Here is a 23,418-nt window from a genome sequence, read left to right on the forward strand (position 1 = left end):
TATTACTATGAATGAGAAAATACTTTACCATGATTGGGTGTCCAAGCTCACATGACTCCTACGGTCGTCCCAACATGAACACACTCTGTTGCACAAGAGGAGGAGGCCTCAGGACCGGGATCTCTGGCGAGCGTTCAACCAGAAGGTAAGTGCGCAACTTTTCTCCTGTTTTTAGTCGAACGCCTGCGGGAAGAAGAAACCAGGATTTCAGGGCCAGTATGTTTCGTTTTGTAAAGGATAGTCCCGTGACTGCAGCCCAGTACGCTTTTTGCTTTAACTATAATTTCTCTGCAGTAGTCATGTACCTTTTAGAGTTATGAATAATGATACTAAGATCTGTTTCTTTCACCACAGTTCTGTTCTTTGTATGGTGTAAGTGTGCTTAGTGTTGGCCCTGCCCACATGCATAACGCTGCCCACATGTCCAAGTTAAAATACCCTTTTCCACAGATCTAACACTCGCACAAATCTTTGTTGTCATCCACAAACTTGCGGATCGTTCTCTCAACACCTTCATCTAGATCATTAGTATAGGTAGTAAAGAGCAAAGGCCTCCACACCAATCCTTGTGGGATACCACTGATGGGTCATTCACAAGACTATCCATTATTAAACCGGGCAGTGCTCTGGTGGGTAACTGCATAATTTGAGAACTGTTGTAATGTTCTATAAATGTGAATTGAATATTCAAAAAACACATTCAGCACAAGTACCAAATTAGTGTGGCCCTTTCAAGAGCACAGCTATTTTAACAGTGAAAAACTGTGCCATTCACTCTCATAACTTCCTTTCCTGGCCCCCGATACTATTAACAGTTCCCTCTCCTCGGGTACTGATCCCACCCCCCGTTCAAATCTGCTGTTATCACACCCTCCACAAAGAACTCGCCCTTGACCCCCTCTGTCCTTGCAAACTCAATCGCCAACATCCCTTTCCTCTTCAAAGTCCTTGAATATGTTGCCTCCCAAATCTGTGCCCATCTTTTCCGTGACTCCACGTTTGAACCCCTCAAATCAGGTTTCCACCCCACCATAGCACTGAAACTCCCTTTATCAAAGTCTTAAGTTACATCCACTATTACTGTAGTAAATTATCCCTTCTTGATCTGTCTGCAGCCTTTGACCAGGTTGATCACACCATCCTCACCCAACGCCTCTCCTCCATTGTCGAGCTGGGACTGCCCTCGCCAGGATCCATTCTTACTATCCAGTCGTAACCAGAGTATCGCCTGCAATGGCTTCTCTTCCCACTCCTGCACCCTTACCTCTGGAACACCCCAAGGATCCATCCTTGGCCCCCTCCTATTTCTCATCTACATGTTGCCCCTCGCACATGATGCAACATCATCCAAAAACATGTCAGGTTCTGCATGGATGATGACGACACCACAGCTCTAACTCCCCACCACCCCTCTCGACCCCTCCACTGCCTCTGACTTGTCACACTGGTTGGCTTGTATCCAGTACTGGATGAGCAGAAATTTCAACCAATTAAATATTGGGAAGACCGAAGTCATTGATTACAGTCCCTGGCACAAATTCCATTCCCTCGCGTCCAACTCCATCCCACTCCCTGGCTACTGTCTGAGATTGAGCCAGACTGTTTGCAATCTTGCCGTCCAAGTTGAGTTTCCATCACCATCACCATTTCTCCATCACCAAAGACCATCTACTTCCACCTCTGTAGCAATACTCCTGCCTCAGCTTATCTGCTGTTGAGACACTCATCTATGGTTGTTGTTGCATCTAGACTCAACTATTCCAAAGCTCTCCTGGCTGGTCTCCCACCGTGCATGCTCTGTAAACTTGAGCTCATCCAAAACTTTGCTGCCAGTATCCTAACTTGTACCAAGGCCCGTTCACCCATCCCACCCCCTGTTCTCACTGACCTACATTGATTTCTGGTCTGGCAGTACACCAATTGTAAAATTTTCAATCTTGTTTTAAAATCCCTCCTGCAGCCTCACCACTCTCCCTATCTTTGTAACCACCTCCAGTCCTACAATCCTCTGAGATCACTGCATTCCTCCAAATCGCTCCATCATTGCCAGCCATGCCTTCAGGTACCTAGCCCGAAGTTTTGAATTTCCTCTCTCTCCACCTCCCTCTCTCTTGCGCTCTCTTCCTTTTAATACTCTCCTTAAAACCTACCTCTTTGACCCGGCTTTAGGCCACCTGTCCTTATGTGTGTCAAATTTTGTTTAATAGCTCTCCTTTAATAACACAGGAAACATCTTTGGACATTTTACCATGTTAAAGGCACTATATAAATGCAAGTTGCTGTAACAGATTCTGTTTTGGAGTGTATCTTGTTTACAGATTTTAGGAATTAAATTTTTAACCGTGTCTTTTATTTGTACAGGATAATCCTTACCAACAAAACATCATGTGAATATATATTGTTCACTAACATAGCAGTAATTTCAAATTCTCTTTGCAGTGCTAAATACAGAATTCTTGGTCAGATACCCAATACAGATATCTACTGGGATGTAGAGGCTTATGAGGAGGTAAGAATCCAGTGTCTCACTGGTAATTTGCTTTTGGGTGAATTGTAAAGTAGATGAGTTATTGATTTGCTTAACCATCAGCTGTTTCGTAACCTTTAATGTGATTGTAAATATTTATATTCTAGATACAAGAAGTCCCTGGAATAAAGATATTCCAATCAAACGCCTCTATTTACTTCGCAAACATCGACATGTATGTGAGTGCTTTGCAGAAAATGGTGAGCAATGAGAAGTTTGCAATGAAGTCTTTTTCTAAAAATCATAAAGGAGTAACATTCAACATTTTGCAAGTGGTTAATATCTTTTTAAAAATTCTTAAATTATTTCTTCTGCACACTTTCAGACTGAAATAGATCCAACTGCAATTTTATCAGCAAAGAAAAAGCTTGAAGCAAAAATTAAGCAAAAAGCCATGTTGGCAGAGGGAAGGAAAAATAAGGCTATCCTAAAATTGGTAAATATAAATGTCATAGTATGACATTTCTTTTGCTTCAAGTATTTAGCTTTGGAAAGGAGGAAAGTAACTGGTAAGAGTTTTAAATGTGAAGTACCTCTATCTCTGTATTCTGTTCCAAATGCTGCCCAGTCCCACTGACTAGTATTTTGTGAAAGGGGATGCACTTCATTTGCAGTGCTCCTGTGTCCACTGGAAGCCATTTTGTTCCACCTGCTGCAGTATGGTATAAATTCAGGATGCAGCAATGTCATTTATTACTCCACCATTGGTGGCCCTGCCTTCAGCTGCCTAGGTCCGAAACTCGAATTCCTTCCCTAAATCTTTCCACTGCTCTCCCTCTCTCTCCTCCTTGAAGATGCTTCTTAAAGCTTACCTCCATCTGCCCTCATATCGCCTTAGGTGGCTCAGTGTCAAATTGTGTTTTAGAACGTTCCTGTGCGCTATATAAATACAAGTTGTTGTTGCGTTCAGATGTATTTTTCTCTCTTGATCGCCATGCTGTTGCTAAGGAGTGTGGTTGTAGCTGATGCGCACAATTTGTTTCCCTTTCTCTGAAGAAGTGCCTTGCTTCCATTTACTGCCTTATCTGGATAGCACAACTGAGATCTAGACCTTTAGGGATCTGCAGCCATGTCATGCGGAGACGATGTATTGGAGCATCTATCTTGACCATATTACTTTTAAAGAAGTTGCTACTGAGAAGCTCTCTTTTTGAACAAGCAGGAAATTTAGTTAAGCCAAACATAAGTTGTGTTTGAATAAATGAAGGACCCACAACCCATTAGATTTTCAGGTGTCTAAAATACCAACTTCTACCATCTTCCTGTCACAGTATCTGCCTGTTTCTGAAATTAGTCTAATAACTGGCCACAACCAACATTTCTAGAAACCAATTTCCAGCTATTGATCATCTTGTTCGGGAAAAAGATACTTTCTGGACATGTGCTCTCTTGTCCTGCTGCCCTGATGTAAACACGATGATTTAAAATAATGTTTTGCTTTACATTCTTCCTCCTGTTAAATATCTAGACACTCTCTATAAGGATCCACTTTAAAAAGTCACTAAAGAACCCTAGCTTATCAAGTTGTCTCATAGCTCTTTCCTCTGACACCAGGGATCAAGCCATTGCTCTCCTCTGCACTGGCTGTTAGGCTGGGTGACCACCTTATTCCACTATCCTTGTAATCTTCAGTTCTTTTCTTAACGGATATTCATCCAGCCTTTTCAGAAAAACTGCTTTTGTTGAGCCTTTTCTGCATTATCAGTATTGTAGCTCCTCCCAGGAAAGAATTAACCCTATATGGTGGGCTGCAAATAGCCAACTCATTGGCTAACACAGTGGTGTCACTCTGTATATTGAGCTGATTTTTCAGGATATTTCTTTGCTTTATTCTACAGAAAGCATTTGGAAAAAATGAAGTGGTGTCTGCAGAAGTTCCAAATGAAGAGATTCAGAATGGAATTTCGAGTGTCCAAGATACAACGGAATATGATGCAAATGATGATGAAGAACCAGCAGCGTTTGTCAAATCAGTAGCTGACACACATTCTATAATTCTGGATTTCAACCCAGTCAATTTTGTAGACTCTGTTGGAGTAAAAACGCTTAAAATGGTGAGTGTTAATCTTCTTGATGGGACTTGTGCTAATATTCCAACTTTGAAGAATTTTAAACTTTATACTGTATCTGATATTTTCCAGTGATCAAGTGGATGTCCCAACATAAATTTGAGTGATTAAATTGTTAATAATTGGTCAACAGCTATGCGTGTATTCAAAATAGCCAATATTCAAAACTAACACAAAATCAAGTGTAGATTTTTCTGTATCGAAATAACACATTGGCCCCAAGTTTCGTCCCGCGGCGAAAACGGCGCACCTCCGAGCTGGGCGCCGAAAACTGCGCTTAAAAAAAAAAAAGTCCGATATTCTCGAGCTCCTTGGAGCTCGATGTCTGCTTGGCGCGGCGCGCTCTTCGCAGCAGGGGGCGGAGCCTAACACTCGCCGATTTTCTAAGTAGCAGGGGGCGGGTACAATTTATATTAGCCTTCGTGGTGCCGGCAACCCTGCGCGTGCGCGTTGGAGCGTGCACGCAGTCTCACACAAACATTGGCACTCGGCCATTTTTTAAAATACTGCAGAAAAAGTGAAGATTTGTTTCTTGGACCCCTGCAAAGGCTTGTAATTTATTTTTTTTTGATATTTCTGTGTGTGAGGGAGTGCCTTTAGCAGCACTGCTGAATAAATCACCTGCTGAAATCAGTGAGTTCAGCTTTTCACTGCTAAACTTGCAGAACCGGTGCTGCATTGGTGCATGCAAATTAAGGACTGTGTTTGGAGAAATAAGAGTGCCAATTCAACTTTGCAATAATACGTGGTGTTGACAATGCAGCACCCATTCTGCAAATTTAAATATAAAACTGTCGATGTGGCTGCCTCTCCAAATGGCCTCAGTCCCCCTCACAGCTCGAAGGTTGCTGCTGTATCTTCGGCTGCTGTTGAGCCACTGACGCCGCCCCTACAGCGTGGCCGAATGGCCTCAAGCACCATAAAGAGCTGCGTGTGTCCTGTGTTGATTCTTCGGCTGCCGGCCAGCCACTGACGCCGCTGATATCTCATGGTCGAATGGCCTCGGGTCCGTCCGTTGCTGATTCTTTGGCTGCCGGCCAGCCACTGACGCCGCCCCTAAAGCGTGGCCGAATGGCCTCAAGAACCTTAATGAGCTGCGTGTGTCAGGTGTTGATTCTTCGGCTGCCGGCCAGCCACTGACGCCGCTGCTATCTCATGGCCGAATGGCCTCGGGTCCGTCCGGTGCTGCTTCGCGGCCAGCCACGAAGAGAATGAAAGGCCTGCCTCAAGCACTGCAGCTCAGCTCGAAGCTTGCTGCCGCTGCCGTCGAGACACTGACGCCACACCGCTGCCTGTCTCCAACATGAAAGGCCTGCCTGAAGCACAGCAGCTCGAAGGCTGATGCTATTTCACAGAGGTAGGAACATGGTTTATTTAATCTTTTCCTTGCTTCTAAATTTTTATTCAGGTTGGATTTATTTGTATAATATTTTTATAAGTATAACTAAGGATTGATTGTAGAATTTAATGACTTCCCTTCCCCCCCCCCCCCCCCCCACCTCGTTCCCTACGCCTAATTTGTAACCTACGCCTGATTTTCTAAAGTGTAGACAAGGTTTTTTCTAGCGTACAAAAATCTTCACTTACTCCATTCTAAGTTAGTTTGGAGTAAGTTTTCACTCACGAAACTTTGAAATCAGGCGTAAGTGGCCGGACACGCCCCCTTTTGAAAAAAATATTCTGTTCCAAAGTGAAACTGTTCTAACTGACTAGAACTGGAGCAAACTAAATGATGAGAATTCCGATTTCTAAGATACTCCGTTCTACACCAGTTGCTCCTAAAAATCAGGAGCAAATCATGTGGAAACTTGGGGCCATTAAGAGGGTGTAGGTGCCTCCTACATTAATAGCAGATGAAAAGTGACTTGCTGTCTCTGCTAACTGTATGTGGGATGTGCATATAAAACACAAAGGAAATTCTGATATCCATCCTCTGTGTAATCTTTCGCTTTTATTTATATATATATATTTTTTTTTCCAGTATGTCTGGCGAAGTAGAAACATAGAAAATAGGTGCAGGAGTAGGCCATTCGGCCCTTGGAGCCTGCACCACCATTCAATAAGATCATGGCTGATCATTCCCTAGTACCCCATTCCTGCTTTCGCTCCATACCCCTTGATCCCCCTTAGCCGTAAGGACCATATCTAACTCCCTCTTGAATATATCCAATGAACTGGCATCAACAACATTCTGCGGCAGGGAATTCCACAGGTTAACAACTCTGAGTGAAGAAGTTTCTCCTCATCTCAGTCCTAAATGGCCTACCCCTTATCCTAAGACTGTGTCCCCTGGTTCTGGACTTCCCCAACATCAGGAACATTCTACCCGCATCTAACCTGTCCCGTCCCGTCAGAATCTTATGTTTTTATGAGATACCCTCTCATCTTTCTAAACTCCAATGTATACAGGCCTAGTTGATCCAGTCTCTCCTCATATGTCAGTCCAGCCATCCCAGGAATCAGTCTGGTGAACCTTCGCTGCACTCCCTCAATAGCAAGAACGTCCTTCCTCAGATTAGGAGACCAAAACTTAACACAATATTCCAGGTGGGGCCTCACCAAGGCCCTGTACAACTGCAGTAAGACCTCCCTGCTCCTGTATTCAAATCCCCTAGCTATGAAGGCCAACATACCATTTGCCGCCTTCACCGCCTGCTGTACCTGTATGCCAACTTTCAATGACTGATGAACCATGACACCCAGGTCTCGTTGCACCTCCCCTTTTCCTAATCTGCCGCCATTCAGAAAATATTCTGTCTTCGCGTTTTTGCCCCCAAAGTGGATAACCTCACATTTATCCACATTATACTGCATCTGCCATGCATTTGCCCACTCACCTAACCTGTCCAAATAATGTCTTTCACTTGTTTCTCTCTTTGCTCTCCCTCTATAGATATTATGCAATTTGTTGCAGGCTGTGACAGAGTTTCTGCATCAAATTGATTGTATCTATATCTATCTGATATATATATATATAGATATAAACATCAGAAGGTGCAATGTCTGGGATTCCCTTCTGAATTTTGCTGCCCCAGTGAAGATTAGCTTACTTGGCATACACCAAGGATTCATCTTCAGATATTCATAGTTTTTATGGCACAATACTGAGGTTACCCACTGAGTCATTAGGATAGGAAACTTACCCCAACATAAAACAAAATATTGCAGATGCTGAAAATGGAAATATTCAGCTGGTTACGCAGTATCCGTGGAAAATTCAGAAGCCAATATTTCAGGTTAAGATATTACAGATGAACAGTATTTAAACGTCTCGGGCAGGAGTTTGATAGGTTGCGCTGGGCTTTTTCAGCACAATTTGCCCAAAACCTGCACAAAAGATCACGGAATTTTAAGCGCAAATAGAGTTTCTGTGATTTGTTGCACTAGTATTTTAAAAACCATCGCGATAGACAACCACGCTCACAAAATTGGCCATCACCATTGGGAGTTTCTACTAATGGCGCTTGTTTGTGGGCCTTCGAGGAGGCTCAAAAAATTAAGTGTTTTTTTTTTATGCACAAGAACACTAATGGCACATTTTAAAAGCTTTTGAATGTAAATTTTCTTAATTTACTAAAACTGACTACTATACACCAATATAACTAGCAGATGGTTCTGTAGTTTTTAATCATTTCCAGTTTATTTTAAATCTGGTTAAAATGCTTTTTCTACCGCCATTTGTACAAAGTTGTTAATCCTCACAATGTAAATCTTTTAACTAGGCATAGTTTTACAACAACAACTTCTATTTATATAGTGCCTTTAACATAGTGAAACATCCCAAGGTGCGCTCAGGAATATTGAGACAAACAATTTGGCATCGAGCCACATAAGAGGAAGCTAGGGCAGGTGACCAAAAGCTTAGTCAAAGAGGTAGATTTTAAGGAGCAGCTTGAAGGAGGAAAGAGTGATAGAGAAGTTTAGGCAAGGAATTCCAGAGCTTGGGCCTAGGCAACAGAAGGCACAGCCACCAATAGTTGAGTAATTATAATCGGGGATGCTCGAGGGCAGAATTAGAGGAGCACAGACATCTCTGGGTGGGGAGGGCAGGTTGTGGGGCTGGAGGAGATTAGAGATGGGAAGGGGCGAGGCCATGGCGGGATTTGAAAACGAGGATGAGAATTTTGAAATCGAGGCGTTGCTTAACTGGGAGCCAATGTAGGTCACTGAGCACAGGGGTGATGGATGAGCGGAACTTGGTGCGAGTTGGGACACAGGCAGCTGAGTTGAGACAGTTTTAGACTAATTTTCAAATTTTGTTAAAGCTTTCACCTATATCAAATTATAATAATTTATAAATTAAAGTAAGAAAACTGATCACAGTAAGTAGTCTAGCATTATGGCTTCCGCCCGCATGATGACCTCCACTCATTTTTCACTTGCCCGATGCATATTGAAGGTTATTTACACGAGGAATTGTCGCTAATTATTTGATTTTTATAAAATGTATTCGTTCTTTGAAATTGCATGTTGAGTGCTTAATGACGAAAAAGCAGCTATATTAATTTTATATCTCATTCCAAGGTAGTGGTGGTCCTTAAGTATATCTCACGAATGGCCTTTTTTCCTAACGAATCTTAAGGAGTATTGAGCTGATCGACTGCATATGGACCATCACAAGAGGAGTATTGAGGAGCAATAACTCTGGCTTGCTTGATTTTATCTTAGCCCTCCTTAGCCTAGTGGAACCACAGAGTTTAAAAAGTGCCCACAAACCTGCAATCTCATTAAGAGCTTGTAGCAAATTATTAGATCTTGTAATGGGAAATAAACCAGAGCAGATAAGAGAAGTAAAAGTAGCGAAACATCTAGGCAATAGTGACCATAATATAATGCACTTTAAAATAATAATTGAGAAGGACATGAGTATGACATGGGTAATGGATTGGAGAAAAGCTCATTTTGAGGGGCTGAGAATAGAACTTGGAAAAATAAAAATGGACAATATTGGCAAACAATGACGTAGAACAGCAATGGGAAACATTTAAAACAGTGTTCAACAGAGTCCAGGAAAAATATATTCCACTACAAAACAAGAACAAGCTAAACACTAATGAGACACTATGGATGAATAAAGCCATAAGGTAAAATTTCAGGGTAAGAAAAGAGGCATACATTTGGAACATGGACAGCAGGGGAGAGCATGATGAGGAAAAATACAAAGAGATTAGGAAAGAAGTCAAAAAAGAACACCTATGAAATTAAATTATCAAGGCACATAAAATAAAATAGTAAAATATTTTTACAGGCACATCAATAATAAAAGGAAAGTCTGGATGGGAATAGGGCCACTAAAGGATGCATTGGATAATGCCACAGGCAGTGATAGAGATGACAGAAATATTAAATCATTATTTTGCCTCCGTATTTACCAGGGAGATAGAACAGATGGACATGACATTGGATCATGAGATTAGTAATGAAATAATTGCATTTAAAATTAAAAGAGGTAATATATTAAATAAACAAATCCAACTCTGAGGGAAAAAAACCCTGGTCCGCGCATTTTAAAATAATCCAGCGAAGAGATAGCAGAGGCATTATTACACATTTAATAATTCATTAGAAAAAGGTGTAGTGCCAGAGGACTGGCGGATAGCTAACTATATATATTTAAGAAGGAAGATAGAACATGTTCAGGGAATTATAGATCAGTCAGCTTACAATAAGAACTTAAGAAATAGGAGCAGGAGTAGGCCATTTGGCCCCTCGGGCCTGCTTCGCCATTCAATATCATGGCTGATCTGATCAGCTTAACATCAGTGGTAGAAAAAATAATGAAATAAAAGAGAAAATAGAAAAACATGTAAAAGCCAAAAATATAATGAATAGTCAGCATAGATTTCAAAAAGGAAAGCCTTGCTTGACCAACCTCATGGAATTTTTGGAAGAGACAACGGGGAATAGACAAGGGTAATGCAGTAGATGTAATTATCTAGATTTTCAAAAGGCCTTCGATAAGGTACCACATAATAGACTAATGAATAAGGTTAGAGAATGTGGAGTCAGGGGACAAGTAGCAGAATGGATAGCCACCTGTCTTCAAGACAAAAAGCAGAGAGATGGGGCAAAAGATAGCTATTCACAGTGGCAGAAGGTGGGTAGTGGTGTTCCACCAGGATCAGTTCACTCTTCACCATTTACATAAATGATTTATATTAATGATTTCGACTTTGAAATCAAGAACACAATTTCTAAATTTGCGGATGACACCAAATTGGTGGGGATAGTTAATACTAAAGTAATGCCTCGATTTCAAAATTCTCATCCTTATTTTCAAATCCCTCCATGGCCTCGCCCCTCCCTATCTCTGTAATCTCCTCCAGCCCCACAACATCCCCGAGATGTCTGCGCTCCTCTAATTCTGCCCTTTTGAGCATCCCTGATTATAATCGCTCAACCATTGATGGCCGTGCCTTCTGTTGCCCAGCCCCAAGCTTTGGAACTCCCTGCTTAAACCTCTCTATCTCTCTTTCCTCCTTCAAGATGCTCCTTTAAAATACACCTTTTTGACCAAGCTTTTGGTCACATGCGCTAATTTCTACTTGTGTCAATTTTGGTGTCAATTTTTTTAATCTCGTAATACTCCTGTGAAGTGCCTTGGGACATTTCACTACGTTAAAGGTGCTATATAAATAGAAATTGCATGAGGACATTAATAAACTTGCAGAATGGACATATCATTGGGAAACGAGCTTCAACATAGATAAATGTGAGGTATTACATTTTGGTAGGAAGAATAGGCAGGTCACATTACTTGGAGGGTGTGAGTCTGCGTGGGATAGAGGAGCATAGGGATTTTGGAGTACAAATCACTAAAAGTAGCGACACAAGTTAACAAGGCCATAAAAAAATCAGGCAGTAGGGTTTATTTCGAGGGGGATAGAATTGAAAAGTAGCAAAGTTATTCTAAATTTGTTTCGAACCTTGGTTAGATCACACTTGGAATACTGCATTCAATTCTGGTCGCCATATTATACAAAGGATATAGAGGCACTGGAGAAGGTGCAAGGAAGATTTACAAGGATGATACCATAAATGTGAGTGAGGGTGTACCCATCAGGAAAGGATGAACAGGCTGGGTCTCTTTGCTTGAAAAAAGAAGGCTGAGGGGTGACCTAATAGAGGTCTTTAAAATTATGACAGGTTTTGATAGAGTAGAAACTGAGTGTGTTTCCACTCGTGGGGAAGAGCATAACTAGAGGCCATCAATCTAAGATAATCACCAAGAAATCAAATGGGGAATTCAGAAGAAACTTCTTTACCCATAGAGTGGTCAGAATGTGGAACACTCTATCACAGGGAGTAGTTGAGGCAAATAGTGTAGATGCATTTAAGGAGAGGCTAGATAAGCATATGAGGGAATAGAGGGTTATGCTGATAGAATTAGATGAGGAAAGACGGGAAGAGGCTTAGAGTGGAGTGAACTGATTGGGCTAAATGGCCTGTGTCTGTGCTGTATATCCTATATAATTGCTATCTGGATACAAATCAGCTAACTCAGCACAGATTACGAGCTGACCATGGAATCTTCCTTGTCCATATGCCACATGAAAGATGGAACTTGTACAGCATATTTCACCCAAAATGCATGCAGCCGATTAAAATGTAGTAATTATTTTGTAAGCAAGAATGGGTGCCAATTTATGCACCGCTATGTTGTGCAAAGGGGTGGGAAGCAAAAAAAAAAAATGAAGGTCTGTGATCAGGTGGAGGGCAGACGATGATTATGACAGAAGTGATGATGGTGCAAGACAAAAGAAGAAAGACTTGCATTTATATAGTGCCTTTCCCAACCTTGGGACGTCCCAAAGAGTTTTACAAGTACTTTTGAAATATAGTCACCGTTGTAATGTAGGAAACGTGGCAGCCTGTCTGCGGCAGCAAGCTCCCACAAACCGCAATAACTATCCAGATCATCTGTTTTAGGTGTTGGTTGCAGGATAAATGTTGGCCAGAACACCAGGAGAAACATAGAAAATAGGTGCAGGAGTAGACCGTTCGGCCCTTCGAGCCTGCACCACCATTCAATATGATCATGGCTGATCATGCACTTCAGTATCCCATTCCTGCTTTCTCTCCATACCCCTTGATCCCTTCAGCTGTAAGGGCCACATCTGACTCCCTTTTGGATATATCTAATGAACTGGCCTCAACAACTTTCTGTGGTAGAGAATTCCACATGCTCACAATTCTCTGAGTGAAGAAGTTTCTCCTCATCTCGGTCCTAAATGGCTTACCCCTTATCCTTAGACTGTGACCCCTGGTTCTGGACTTCCCCAACATTGGGAACATTCTTCCTGCATCTAACCTGTCCAGTCCCATCAGAATTTTATATGTTTCTATGAAATCCCCTCTCATTCTTCTAAATTCCATTGAATATAAGCCTAGTCAATCCAATCTTTCTTCATATGCCAGTCCTGTCATTCCGGGCATCAGTCTGGTGAACCTTCGCCGCACTCCCTCAATAGCAAGAATATCCTTCCTCAGATTAGGAGACCAAAACTGCATACAATATTCAAGGTTTGGCCTCACCAAGGCTCTATACAACTGCAGTAAGACCTCCCTGCTCCTATACTCAAATCCTCTCGCTATGAAGGCCAACATGCCATTTGCTGCCTTCACCGTCTGCTGTACCTGTATGCCAACTTTCAATGACTGATGTACCATGACACCCAGGTCTTGTTGCACCTCCCCTTTTACTAATCGGTCACCATTCAGATAATTTGCCTTCCTGTTTTTACCACCAAAGTGGATAACCTCACATTTATCTACATTATACTGCATCTGCCATGTATTTGCCCACTCACCTAACCTGTCCAAGTCACCCTGCAGCCTCTTAGCATCCTCCTCACAGCTCACACTGCCACCCAGCTTAGTGTCATCTATAAACTTGGAGATATTACATTCAATTCCTTTGTCTAAATCATTAATATATATTGTAAATAGCTGGGGTCCCTGCACTGAACCTTGCGGTACCCCACTAGTCACTGCCTGCCATTCTGAAAAGGACCCTTTTATTCCTATTCTTTGCTTCCTGTCTGCCAACCAGTTCTCTATTCACGTCAATACATTACGCCCAATACCATGTGTTTTAATTTTGCACACTAATCTCTTGTGTGGGACCTTGTCAAAAGCCTTTTGAAAGTCTAAATACACCACATCATAGAATCACAGACCACTGGCTCCCCCTTGTCCCCACTCTACTAGTTACATCCTCAAAAAATTTTAGAAGATTTGTCAAGCATGAATTCTCTTTCATAAATCCATGCTGACTTGGACCGATCCTGTCACTGCTTTCCAAATGCGCTGCTATTACATCTTGAATAATTGATTCCAACATTTTCCCCACCACTGATGTCAGGCTGACCGGTCTATAATTCCTGGTTTTCTCTCTCTCCTTTTTTAAAAAGTGGGGTTACATTAGCTACCCAAGTAGTGCTGAGGGAACTTTTGCGCCCACCTGAGAGGGCAGATGGGACCTTGGTTTATCGTCTTATCCGAAAGACGGCACCTCTGACAATGCAGAAATCCCTCAGTACTGCACTGGATTGTCAGACTAGATTATATGCTCAAGTCCCTGGAGTGAGATTTGAATCCACAACCTTCTGGCTCAGATGAGAGTGCTACCACTGAGCCACAGCTAACCCTGAAAAAGGCAATAATGAGACCATCTTGCTAAGGCACCTTGCCGCCCTTTGGCCTTAACATTAAATTTAACGACTTCAGACCTTAACCACAGCTTTCTCTTGGACAGCGGGTGTTGGTATCCAAGGCTTCTGGGAATGGGGAACATTGTGGTGCTTGGATTAGGGGGTCCCTTATTGGTACACGGCAGGCGGGATGGTCTGTACCCTGGTGTCTATCTGCCTATTACTTCCACTGGGCCACTGGAACCTTCTCGGCTTTGCCTTCCATGCTTCCTCCTCTGCTATTCTGTTGTAACTATTCACACATCCTCTGGGTCTCTGACACATCTTTTGTTTCTCTAATTTATCTCAGAATTGTCTGCTTTTGTTTTGCACCAGCATCACACCGTCATGTAATTATCTCCTGTCCTTCACTTAATCACAACTTTTTTTTTCTTCCCCGGTTCTGTTCCTCCTTACAAGCTGTTCATCGAACGTCGTCTGGTTCTTACAAAAGGACACTGACCCAAAAGGTTAATCCTACCTTCCTCTCTTCTCAGATGCTGCCTGACCTGCTGAGTTTGCCAGTATTTTCTATTTTTATTTCAGATTTCCACTACTTTTCTTTTTGTTCATCTGATGTTCTGCTGTTCGTTGAGGCATGAATGTTACTTGGCACATGAGAATGTCCCGCTCTTCAAATAGTACAATGGGATCTTTTTGTCCAACTGGACAGACAGATAGGACCTTAATTTAACCTTTCATACAAAAGCTAGCATCTCTGCCAATGCAGCACTCCCTGCACGCTGCACTGAAATGTCAGCCAAATACAGATGGTAGTAATAGATGAGGTTAATATTCAAATAAAATATAATTTTAGCAATAGTGATGCCACGCAGAAGGAATAAACGCAGCATGAAAATGAATCAGTTATAAGCAGGGAAAAGACTGAGATAAAGGAACAAAATGTTAGCTTGGATAAAAGAAAATCAGGTGGGGGGGTGGGGGGAGTAGTGTTCAAATGAGTAAAAACAGAGTGTAAAAAATAAACTGGGGGAATTAGAAGTAATTTTGTCATAGCCACATATAGATTTAATAGTGCCAACAGAAACGACTGCAAACTTAACAGGAGTGAAAAATATATCAGGTTGCAACTTACCTGGATGGGTGCAGTTGCAACAATGCTCAGCAAGTTTGACGCCCTCCAGAGAGCAGTTTGCAGCCACTCTACCAGTGGTGGATATTGAAGCAATGTGTATGATCCACGGGGTGCACTGCAACTCACCAAGATTACTTTGCCAGCCACTACTTCGCCTGTGACCTCTACCACTGATGAGGTGGAGCAGTAATGTTGTGGGAACACAATAACCTCCAAGTGCCCCTCCAAGTTGCATATTCTCCTGACTTGTGACTAATTTAGTAATTTCTTTATTGTTAAGTCGGAATTCCCTACCTAACACCATTATGAGCGCACCATCACCACAATGACTGATTCAGAAGTAGGCTTACCACCACTTGGCAACTAGGCATAGGAACAGGTGCAGCTTTGCCAGTGTCACCCACATCCCAAGTACTCAAGAATTATTTAAGCTAAAGAAGCATACAGTGTCGGGTACATCCAAGGATCCTGGGAGAAGAAAAAGTGGAGGCTACATAATACAGAAATTATATTTCAGGTGGTCATGTATAGACATGTGCCATAGGATGGAGAGTGACTAATGTAATACCCATTTTCATAAAGGGAGACAGAATTAACCTGGGTCATTACAGGCCAATGGGGTAGGGAATATTTTACAATCTTTAATGAAATTATTAAATATCTAGATCAAGCAAAAGTAATTGGAAGCAGACAACATGGATTTTGGAAGGGAAGATTGTGCTCAACGAGCCTGAATGGAACTTTTTGAGGAGGTGACGGAAATGCAGTGAATGCTTTTACATGAACTTTTATAAAGCTTTTGACAAGATAACCATGTAGAAGACTTGGGGAAAGGGTAGCAAGTTGCATTCTAAACTGGCAAGAAGGGAGGAAATGGAGCAGCTTCTTAAATGGATGGATGTGGATATTCCTGTCCCACAGGGTACTCTTCTGGGTTTATAGACAATACTAAAATGCAATCATAGAATAGAATACTGGACTGTATGGCGAGATATTTTTTAAACCTTAGTAAGACCACAATTGGGGTAGTTGCATTTTGGGCTCCGCTAGATGGGATGTCAAAGCATTACAGAGGGTACAGTGCAGATTCACTAGGATTCTGCCTATTGCGAAGGAATACAAATACAAAAAGTCTTGACACATAGGGCTGTTTTTATTCGAGCAGAGCAGATTATGGAGGATTTGATGGAGGTGCTATGAGGCGGTGAAATGCACTGCTGGGATTAATGAAGTGACCATGTTAGCATTTACAAATAGATTGGATAGATGGTTGAAGGAAAGGGGGGCTATAGGAATAGGACCGTTACATAGGTTTGGGACTCCTAATCATGTGAAGGATACAGAGTTGGCAGAATGGCCTGTTTCCATGTTCTATGTAGTGTGCTCAGGTCAAGCAGTGGGGTTAAAAGCCCATGATCTTCAGACTCCGAGGCAAGAGTGTCATCACCGAGTGAAGCTTAACACAGTATAGAGTGGATGTAGTGAATTTACATGACGAGCCATTGGTGAAAGCTATGAGCAACTTTATGGTTCATTACATTTCAATAGTTTACTTTTATGCTCTCCAACTCACCAATTTCCTGATTTTCAAGAACCTGAAAGTTGATGCTGATCATTCCTTGAACATTACTTCTTCCAGAAATCTTTTTATTGTTTCCATAGGTACTGGATGTCCTCTAGTATCTAGCTCAGGTGGCCACTTCATGAATGAGCCTTATAGAATAGCTATTTTACCACGAAGAGCATCACAACTGAGCTAATAGTGCACACCAGGAGTTACTGGATAGTTTGCAGAATCCTGCTCGTTTTTGCCCCTCTAACTTACGGGTGATGCTATTGCTGACTGGACTTAGTCTGTGCAGAGTTAACTGAACTTGGGATCTTCTTGGTCTGCATGCTAATATCTTCATAGACAAACCATTGGAAGAACCCATTGAAGACCAGCAGGAAGAACAGTGCAAGGAAGGTAGTGCAGGGGTCCCCTGCGGTCATCCACCTGCAAAACAGATACACCGCTTTGAGTACTGTTGAGGGGGATGACTCATCAGGGGAGGGCAGCAGCAGCCAAGTTCATGGCACCGTGGCTGGCTCTGCTGCACAGGAGGGCAGGAAAAAGAGTGGGAGAGCGATAGTGATAGGGGATTCAATGGTAAGGGGAATAGATAGGCGTCTCTGCGGCCGTAACCGAGACTCCAGGATGGTATGTTGCCTCCCTGGTGCAAGGGTCAAGGATGTCTCAGAGCGGGTGCAGGACATTCTGAAAAGGGAGGGTGAACAGCCAGTTGTCGTGGTGCACATTGGTACCAACGATATAGTTTTAAAAAAGGAAGGAGGTTGTACGAGACGAATTTAAGGAGCTAGGAGCTAAATTTAAAAAGTAGGACCTCAAAAGTCGTAATCTCGGGATTGCTACCAGTACCACGTGCTAATCAGAGTAGGAATCGCAGGATAGCTCAGATGAATACGTGGCTTGAGCAGTGGTGCAGCAGGGAGGGATTCAAATTCCTGGGGCATTGGAACCGGTTCTGGGGGAGGTGGGACCAGTACAAACCGGACGGTCTGCACCTGGGCAGGACCGAAACCAATGTCCTAGGGGGAGTGTTTGCTAGTGCTGTTGGGGAGGAGTTAAACTAATATGGCAGGGGGATGGGAACCAATGCAGGGAGACACAGGGAAACAAAATGGAGACAGAAGCAAAAGACAGAAAGGAGATGAGTACAAGTGGAGGGCAGAGAAACTCTAGGCAAAAAACAAAAAGGGCCACAGTACAGCAAAATTCTAAAGGGTCAAAGTGTAATAAAAAGGCACGCCTGAAAGCTCGGTGCCTCAACGCGAGGAGTATTCGGAACCCAGGAGAGGGCTCTGAGCTAGTTCGAGTGGGTGAGAGCTCAGATGAACAGGACCCCAAGAAAGAATGCAAAAGGCAGGAGGCAACAGAGCAGAGTAGCACTGGGGTAAGTGTAAACCACAAGGTGATAGGAAGGGACAATATGTATGAATATAAAGGGGCTGCAGGAGTGGTCAAAACTAAAAATCATGGTTTAAAAACTAGTATTAAAACACTCTACCTAAATGCACGCAGCATTCGAAATAAAGTAAATGAGTTGACGGCACAAATCATTACAAATGGGTATAATTTGGTGGCCATTACAGAAACGTGGTTGCAGGGTGGCCAAGACTGGGAATTAAACATACAGGGGTATCTGACCATTCGGAAAGATAGACAAGAAGGGAAAGGAGGGGGAGGGGGTAGCTCTGTTAATAAAGGATGATAGGGCAGTTGTGAGAGACGATATTGGCTCTAATGAACAAAATGTTGAATCATTATGGGTGGAGATTAGAGATAGTAAGGGAAAAAAGTCACTGGTGGGTGAGTTTATAGGCCCCCAAATAATAACTTCACGTTGGGGCGGACAATAATCAAGGGAATAATGGAGGCATGTGAAAAAGGAACAGCAGTAATCATGGGGGATTTTAACCTACATATCGATTGGTCAAATCAAATCGCACGGGGTAGCCTTGAGGAGGAATTCATAGAATGCATACGGGATTGTTTCTTAGAACAGTATGTTACAGAACCTGCAAGGGAGCAAGCTATCTTAGATCTGGTCCTGTGTAATGAGACAGGAATAATAAACAATCTCCTAGTAAAAGATCCTTTCGGAATGAGTGATCACAGTATGGTTGAATTTGTAATACAGATTGAGGGTGAGGAAGTAGTGTCTCAAACGAGTGTACAATGCTTAAACAAAGGGGACTACAGTGGGATGAGGGCAGAGTTGGCTAAAGTAGACTGGGAACACAGACTAAACGGTGGCACAATTGAGGAACAGTGGAGGACTTTTAAGGAGCTCTTACATAGTGCTCAACAAAAATATATTCCAGTGAAAAAGAAGGGCAGTAAGAGAAGGGATAACCAGCCGTGGATAACCAAGGAAATAAAGGAGAGTATCAAATTAAAAACCAATGCATATAAGGTGGCCAAGGTTAGTGGGAAACTAGAAGATTGGGAAAATTTTAAACGACAGCAAAGAATGACTAAGAAAGCAATAAAGAAAGGAAAGATAGATTACGAAAGTAAACTTGCGCAAAACATAAAAACAGATAGTAAAAGCATTTACCAATATATACAACGGAAAAGAGTGACTAAAGTAAATGTTGGCCCCTTAGAAGATGAGAAGGGGGATTTGATAATGGGAAATGTGGAAATGGCTGAGACCTTAAACAATTATTTTGCTTCGGTCTTCACAGTGGAAGACACAAAAACCATGCCAAAAATTGCTAGTCATGGGAATGTGGGAAGGGAGGACCTTGAGACAATCACTTTCACTATGGGGGTAGTGCTGGACAGGCTAATGGATCTCAAGGTAGACAAGTCCCCTGGTCCTGATGAAATACATCCCAGGGTATTAAAAGAGATGGCAGAAGTTATAGCAGATGCATTCGCTATAATCTACCAAAATTCTCTGGACTCTGGGGAGATACCAACGGATTGGAAAGCAGCTAATGTAACGCCTCTGTTTAAAAAAAGGGGACGGACAAAAGGCAGGTAACTATAGACCGGTTAGTTTAACATCTGTAGTGGGGAAAATGCTTGAAGCTATCATTAAGGAAGAAATAACGGGACATCTAGATAGGAATAGTGCAAATTTGCAGATGACACAAAGATTAGTGGGAAAGTGGGTTGTATAGAGGACACAGAAAGGCTGCAAAGAGATTTAGATAGGTTAAGCGAATGGGCTAAGGTTTGGCAGATGGAATACAATGTCGGAAAATGTGAGGTCATCCACCTTGGGGGAGGGGGGGAGAGGGGGAGAGAAACAGTAAAAGGGAATATTATTTGAATGGGGAGAAATTACAACATGCTGCGGTGCAGAGGGACCTGAGGGTCCTTGTGCATGAAACTCTCAAAAAGTTAGTTTGCAGGTGCAGCAGGTAATCAGGAAGGCGAATGGGATGTTGGCCTTCATTGCGAGAGGGATGGATTACAAAAGCAGGGAGGTCCTGCTGCAACTGTATAGTGTATTGGTGAGCTCGCACCTGGAGTACTGCGTGCAGTTTTGGTCACCTTACTTAAGGAAGGATATATTCGCTTTGGAGGGGGTACAGACGATTCACTAGGCTGATACCGGAGATGAGAGGGGTTACCTTATGATGATAGATTGAGTAGACTGAGTCTTTACTCGTTGGAGTTCAGAAGGATGAGGGGTGATCTTATAGAAACATTTAAAATAATGAAAGGGATAGACAAGATAGAGGCAGAGAGGTTGTTTCCACTGGTCGGGGAGACTAGAGCTAGGGGGCACAGCCTCAAAATACGGGGGAGCCAATTTAAAACCGAGTTGAGAAGGAATTTCTTCTCCAAGAGGGTTGTGAATCTGTGGAATTCTCTGTCCAAGGAAGCAGTTGAGGCTAGCTCATTGAATGTATTCAAATCACAGATAGACAGATTTTTAACCAATAAGGGAATTAAGGGTTATGGGGAGCGGGCGGGTAAGTGGAGCTGAGCCCACGGCCAGATCAGCCATGATCTTGTTGAATGGCGGAGCAGGCTTGAGGGGCTTGATGGCCTACTCCTGTTCCTAATTCTTATGTTCTTATGTGCAAACTTGGAGCTTTTTAAAATCCTGGTTAATGGATTAGATCTCAAAACTCAAGCCAGTGTTTGACCCTGATTGACCTGTTTTGTCTTCTTTTAATGTTATTTTTTCAGATAATAAAGAAATATGAAGAAATTGGAATTAATGTCGTCTTAGCTGGGTGCAATGGTAAGTGTAATGCTGTCTAGATAGAGAACTTGGAATGTCATCCTCATGCTAGGGTGTAGAATACATTTTGTTTCTGGGCAGTTGGATTTCGTTTCAACCGTTCCGTGTCGGGCATACTGTGGCCAGATCCAGATTGCTACTTTAACCCCAACTTCAGATGAGTACCCCCCTACTGCACCAGTGTTCATACGTTTCTTGCATCTTGGGAATGTTTTGTGTTCGGGACCCATGCCTGTTGAGAATTGGTTTGAATCTGATCATTTCAGTTTGGGTTCAAATGGCTTGGAGAGAGACACAAGAGACTTTGATCCCATCAGTCTAGGTTGGCCTCAAACTGAAGACCCTGAGGAGAAGGTACAATGCTACAAAAATAGCCATTTTTTAAAATAATGGATGGGCCAATAATAGATGCTTTTGTAACAACCACTTTGGAAAGTATGAAGGCTGCACAAATACTTTATTTCCTTTTATTGGAAGAATCAAAGCTAATTTCAACATCAGAGTTTTTTTTATTTTATAATAATCCTGTTTATATGTTCAATTTTCTAGTGTTTGATGTACTGCTTGGTTTTGTAGGTTTAACATCCGAATATCTAAATGTTGTGGAATACCAGACAAGTTAAATCATTAGCTTCATTTTTGCCCATTCCCCCCCCACCCCCCCCTCCTGAAAATGCGCTCTTCTCTCCCAAGTTAACGTAGCAGTAAAATGGGGTGATAGAATTAGGCTACAAATTGGCTGGTGTTTCTGTACAGAATTTATGGGTGTTCATGAAAATAGAAACAAGTGTCATTGTTTTCCACAGAATTGTAGTGTCTGTTATTCAAGATTAGGTTACACATGTCAAATAACTTAATACAGGTTGAGCATCCAAAATCTGGAACCCTCGGGATCGAAGCCATTCCGGATTCTGGATTTTTCCGGATTTTTGATTTGTTTTCTGAAGTCACTAATCCGGAAACACCTGAGCCCAGGTTTGGGTATTTCCAGATTTCGGAATGTTAGAAAGCCGGGGGGGAATTCCTGTCGAAGAACTGTTCAGACCGTCCAGCCCCGTCGAGGAGTTGGTCGTCAGACAGGGGCCCCGCCGAGGAGGTGTTCGGGCGGGGGCGGAGAGGCCCCAAGGTCGGCAAGATCGTCCAGTCCGGATTCTGGAACATTTTACGGATTCCGGACGACCCTGCCATGGATCGTCCCGGAACATTCAGGATTCCAGAACTCTCGATTTTGGACGCTGCACCTGTAGCTAAAATCTGAATCATAGACTAGTACAGGTCATTGGACTTGATGTGTACAAGTTTTGCTTTCATCATCAAGCCTATTCTGTTCACAAATTGTGTATTTTATGTTTACACCTCACATTTTAGAATTTAAAAAAAGTAAAGGCTTTATAAAAATTTCTGTTCTAATATATTTTGTTTTACTGGCAGGGTCTGTTGTGGCAGATTTGAATAGTTTGAATTTTTTTGAGAAAACGATTACAAGAGACCTTCTGTTTCATAGTATACATGATGCTGTACTTCATTGCCAGAATAAAGCAGCATCTGAAGCAATCCCCATCGAAATAACCTCCTCTTGAATTTGGCTGTCTTGAAATTAAAATCGTCTTGCACTACTTCAATCTTGAAACAGGCATCATCTGGCAACTAGAAAAATTGTCACTGCAGAAAATATCAGCATTTTCAAGAATGATAACTGTTTCAAGTCTATTGGATCAGAAGAAATTTAACCCATCAAGATTATTTAAAGCATTTGTGCCAGATTTATGGATTTTAACTTTTATTCAGTGTGGTAAGAATTTATTGAGACTGAGAAACCTCTTGTGCCTGGTCGCTGTGAGTAACCAAATTTTCTCTGAACTATGAGTTACTTTCATATATATCTATGTATATAATGTATATAAAGTTTATCTCTGAAATTATTGCTTTTCTCTCTTCTTGCCCCTTTTTGTGTTTTGCTCTCCCCCATCACTGCTGCCAGGTCTCTACCTCCGCTTGAGAAATACCTTCAGAGTATGAGGTAAATGAAGTGCCTTTATTTAAAAAAAAACAAAAGACCGCTCCCGCCACTATCCCTGCTCCTGTCGGTATGTGGGGAGTCGAGTGGAACTGTTGTTCTATCACTCGTGCATGCATTGCCGGTGGCAGCTTTTACTTTTTTAAATACAGTTTGAAACTATGGACTTCAATTATTGGCCTTCTGTATAAATACAGCATTCAAAATATAGTGAAACTTAAATGTATATGTTTTAAACATATAATTGAT

At 42.2% G+C, this 23,418-nt stretch overlaps 1 protein-coding gene across 7 annotated transcripts in view; it reads left to right on the forward strand.

The window, feature by feature from the left end:
• slc26a5 (solute carrier family 26 member 5) overlaps positions 1-23,071 on the forward strand; it is a 117,920-nt gene extending 94,849 nt beyond the window's left edge. For 5 of the 7 annotated variants that reach the window (XM_070897319.1, XM_070897322.1, XM_070897321.1 and 2 more), the window contains 6 exons: positions 2,440-2,509; positions 2,635-2,727; positions 2,853-2,963; positions 4,366-4,581; positions 21,098-21,152; positions 22,584-23,071. In XM_070897319.1, the coding sequence (XP_070753420.1) occupies positions 2,440-2,509; positions 2,635-2,727; positions 2,853-2,963; positions 4,366-4,581; positions 21,098-21,152; positions 22,584-22,732 (694 nt within the window). In that variant the 3' untranslated portion in view covers positions 22,733-23,071. Of the gene's footprint in view, positions 1-2,439; positions 2,510-2,634; positions 2,728-2,852; positions 2,964-4,365; positions 4,582-17,046; positions 17,412-21,097; positions 21,153-22,583 lie in introns of those variants that run through there. The other 2 variants (XM_070897323.1, XM_070897324.1) reach the window with 2 other exon arrangements.
• Positions 23,072-23,418: the final 347 nt, after the last annotated feature.

This window comes from Pristiophorus japonicus, chromosome 13 (assembly GCF_044704955.1).
Source record: "Pristiophorus japonicus isolate sPriJap1 chromosome 13, sPriJap1.hap1, whole genome shotgun sequence".
Taxonomy (NCBI): domain Eukaryota; kingdom Metazoa; phylum Chordata; class Chondrichthyes; family Pristiophoridae; genus Pristiophorus; species Pristiophorus japonicus.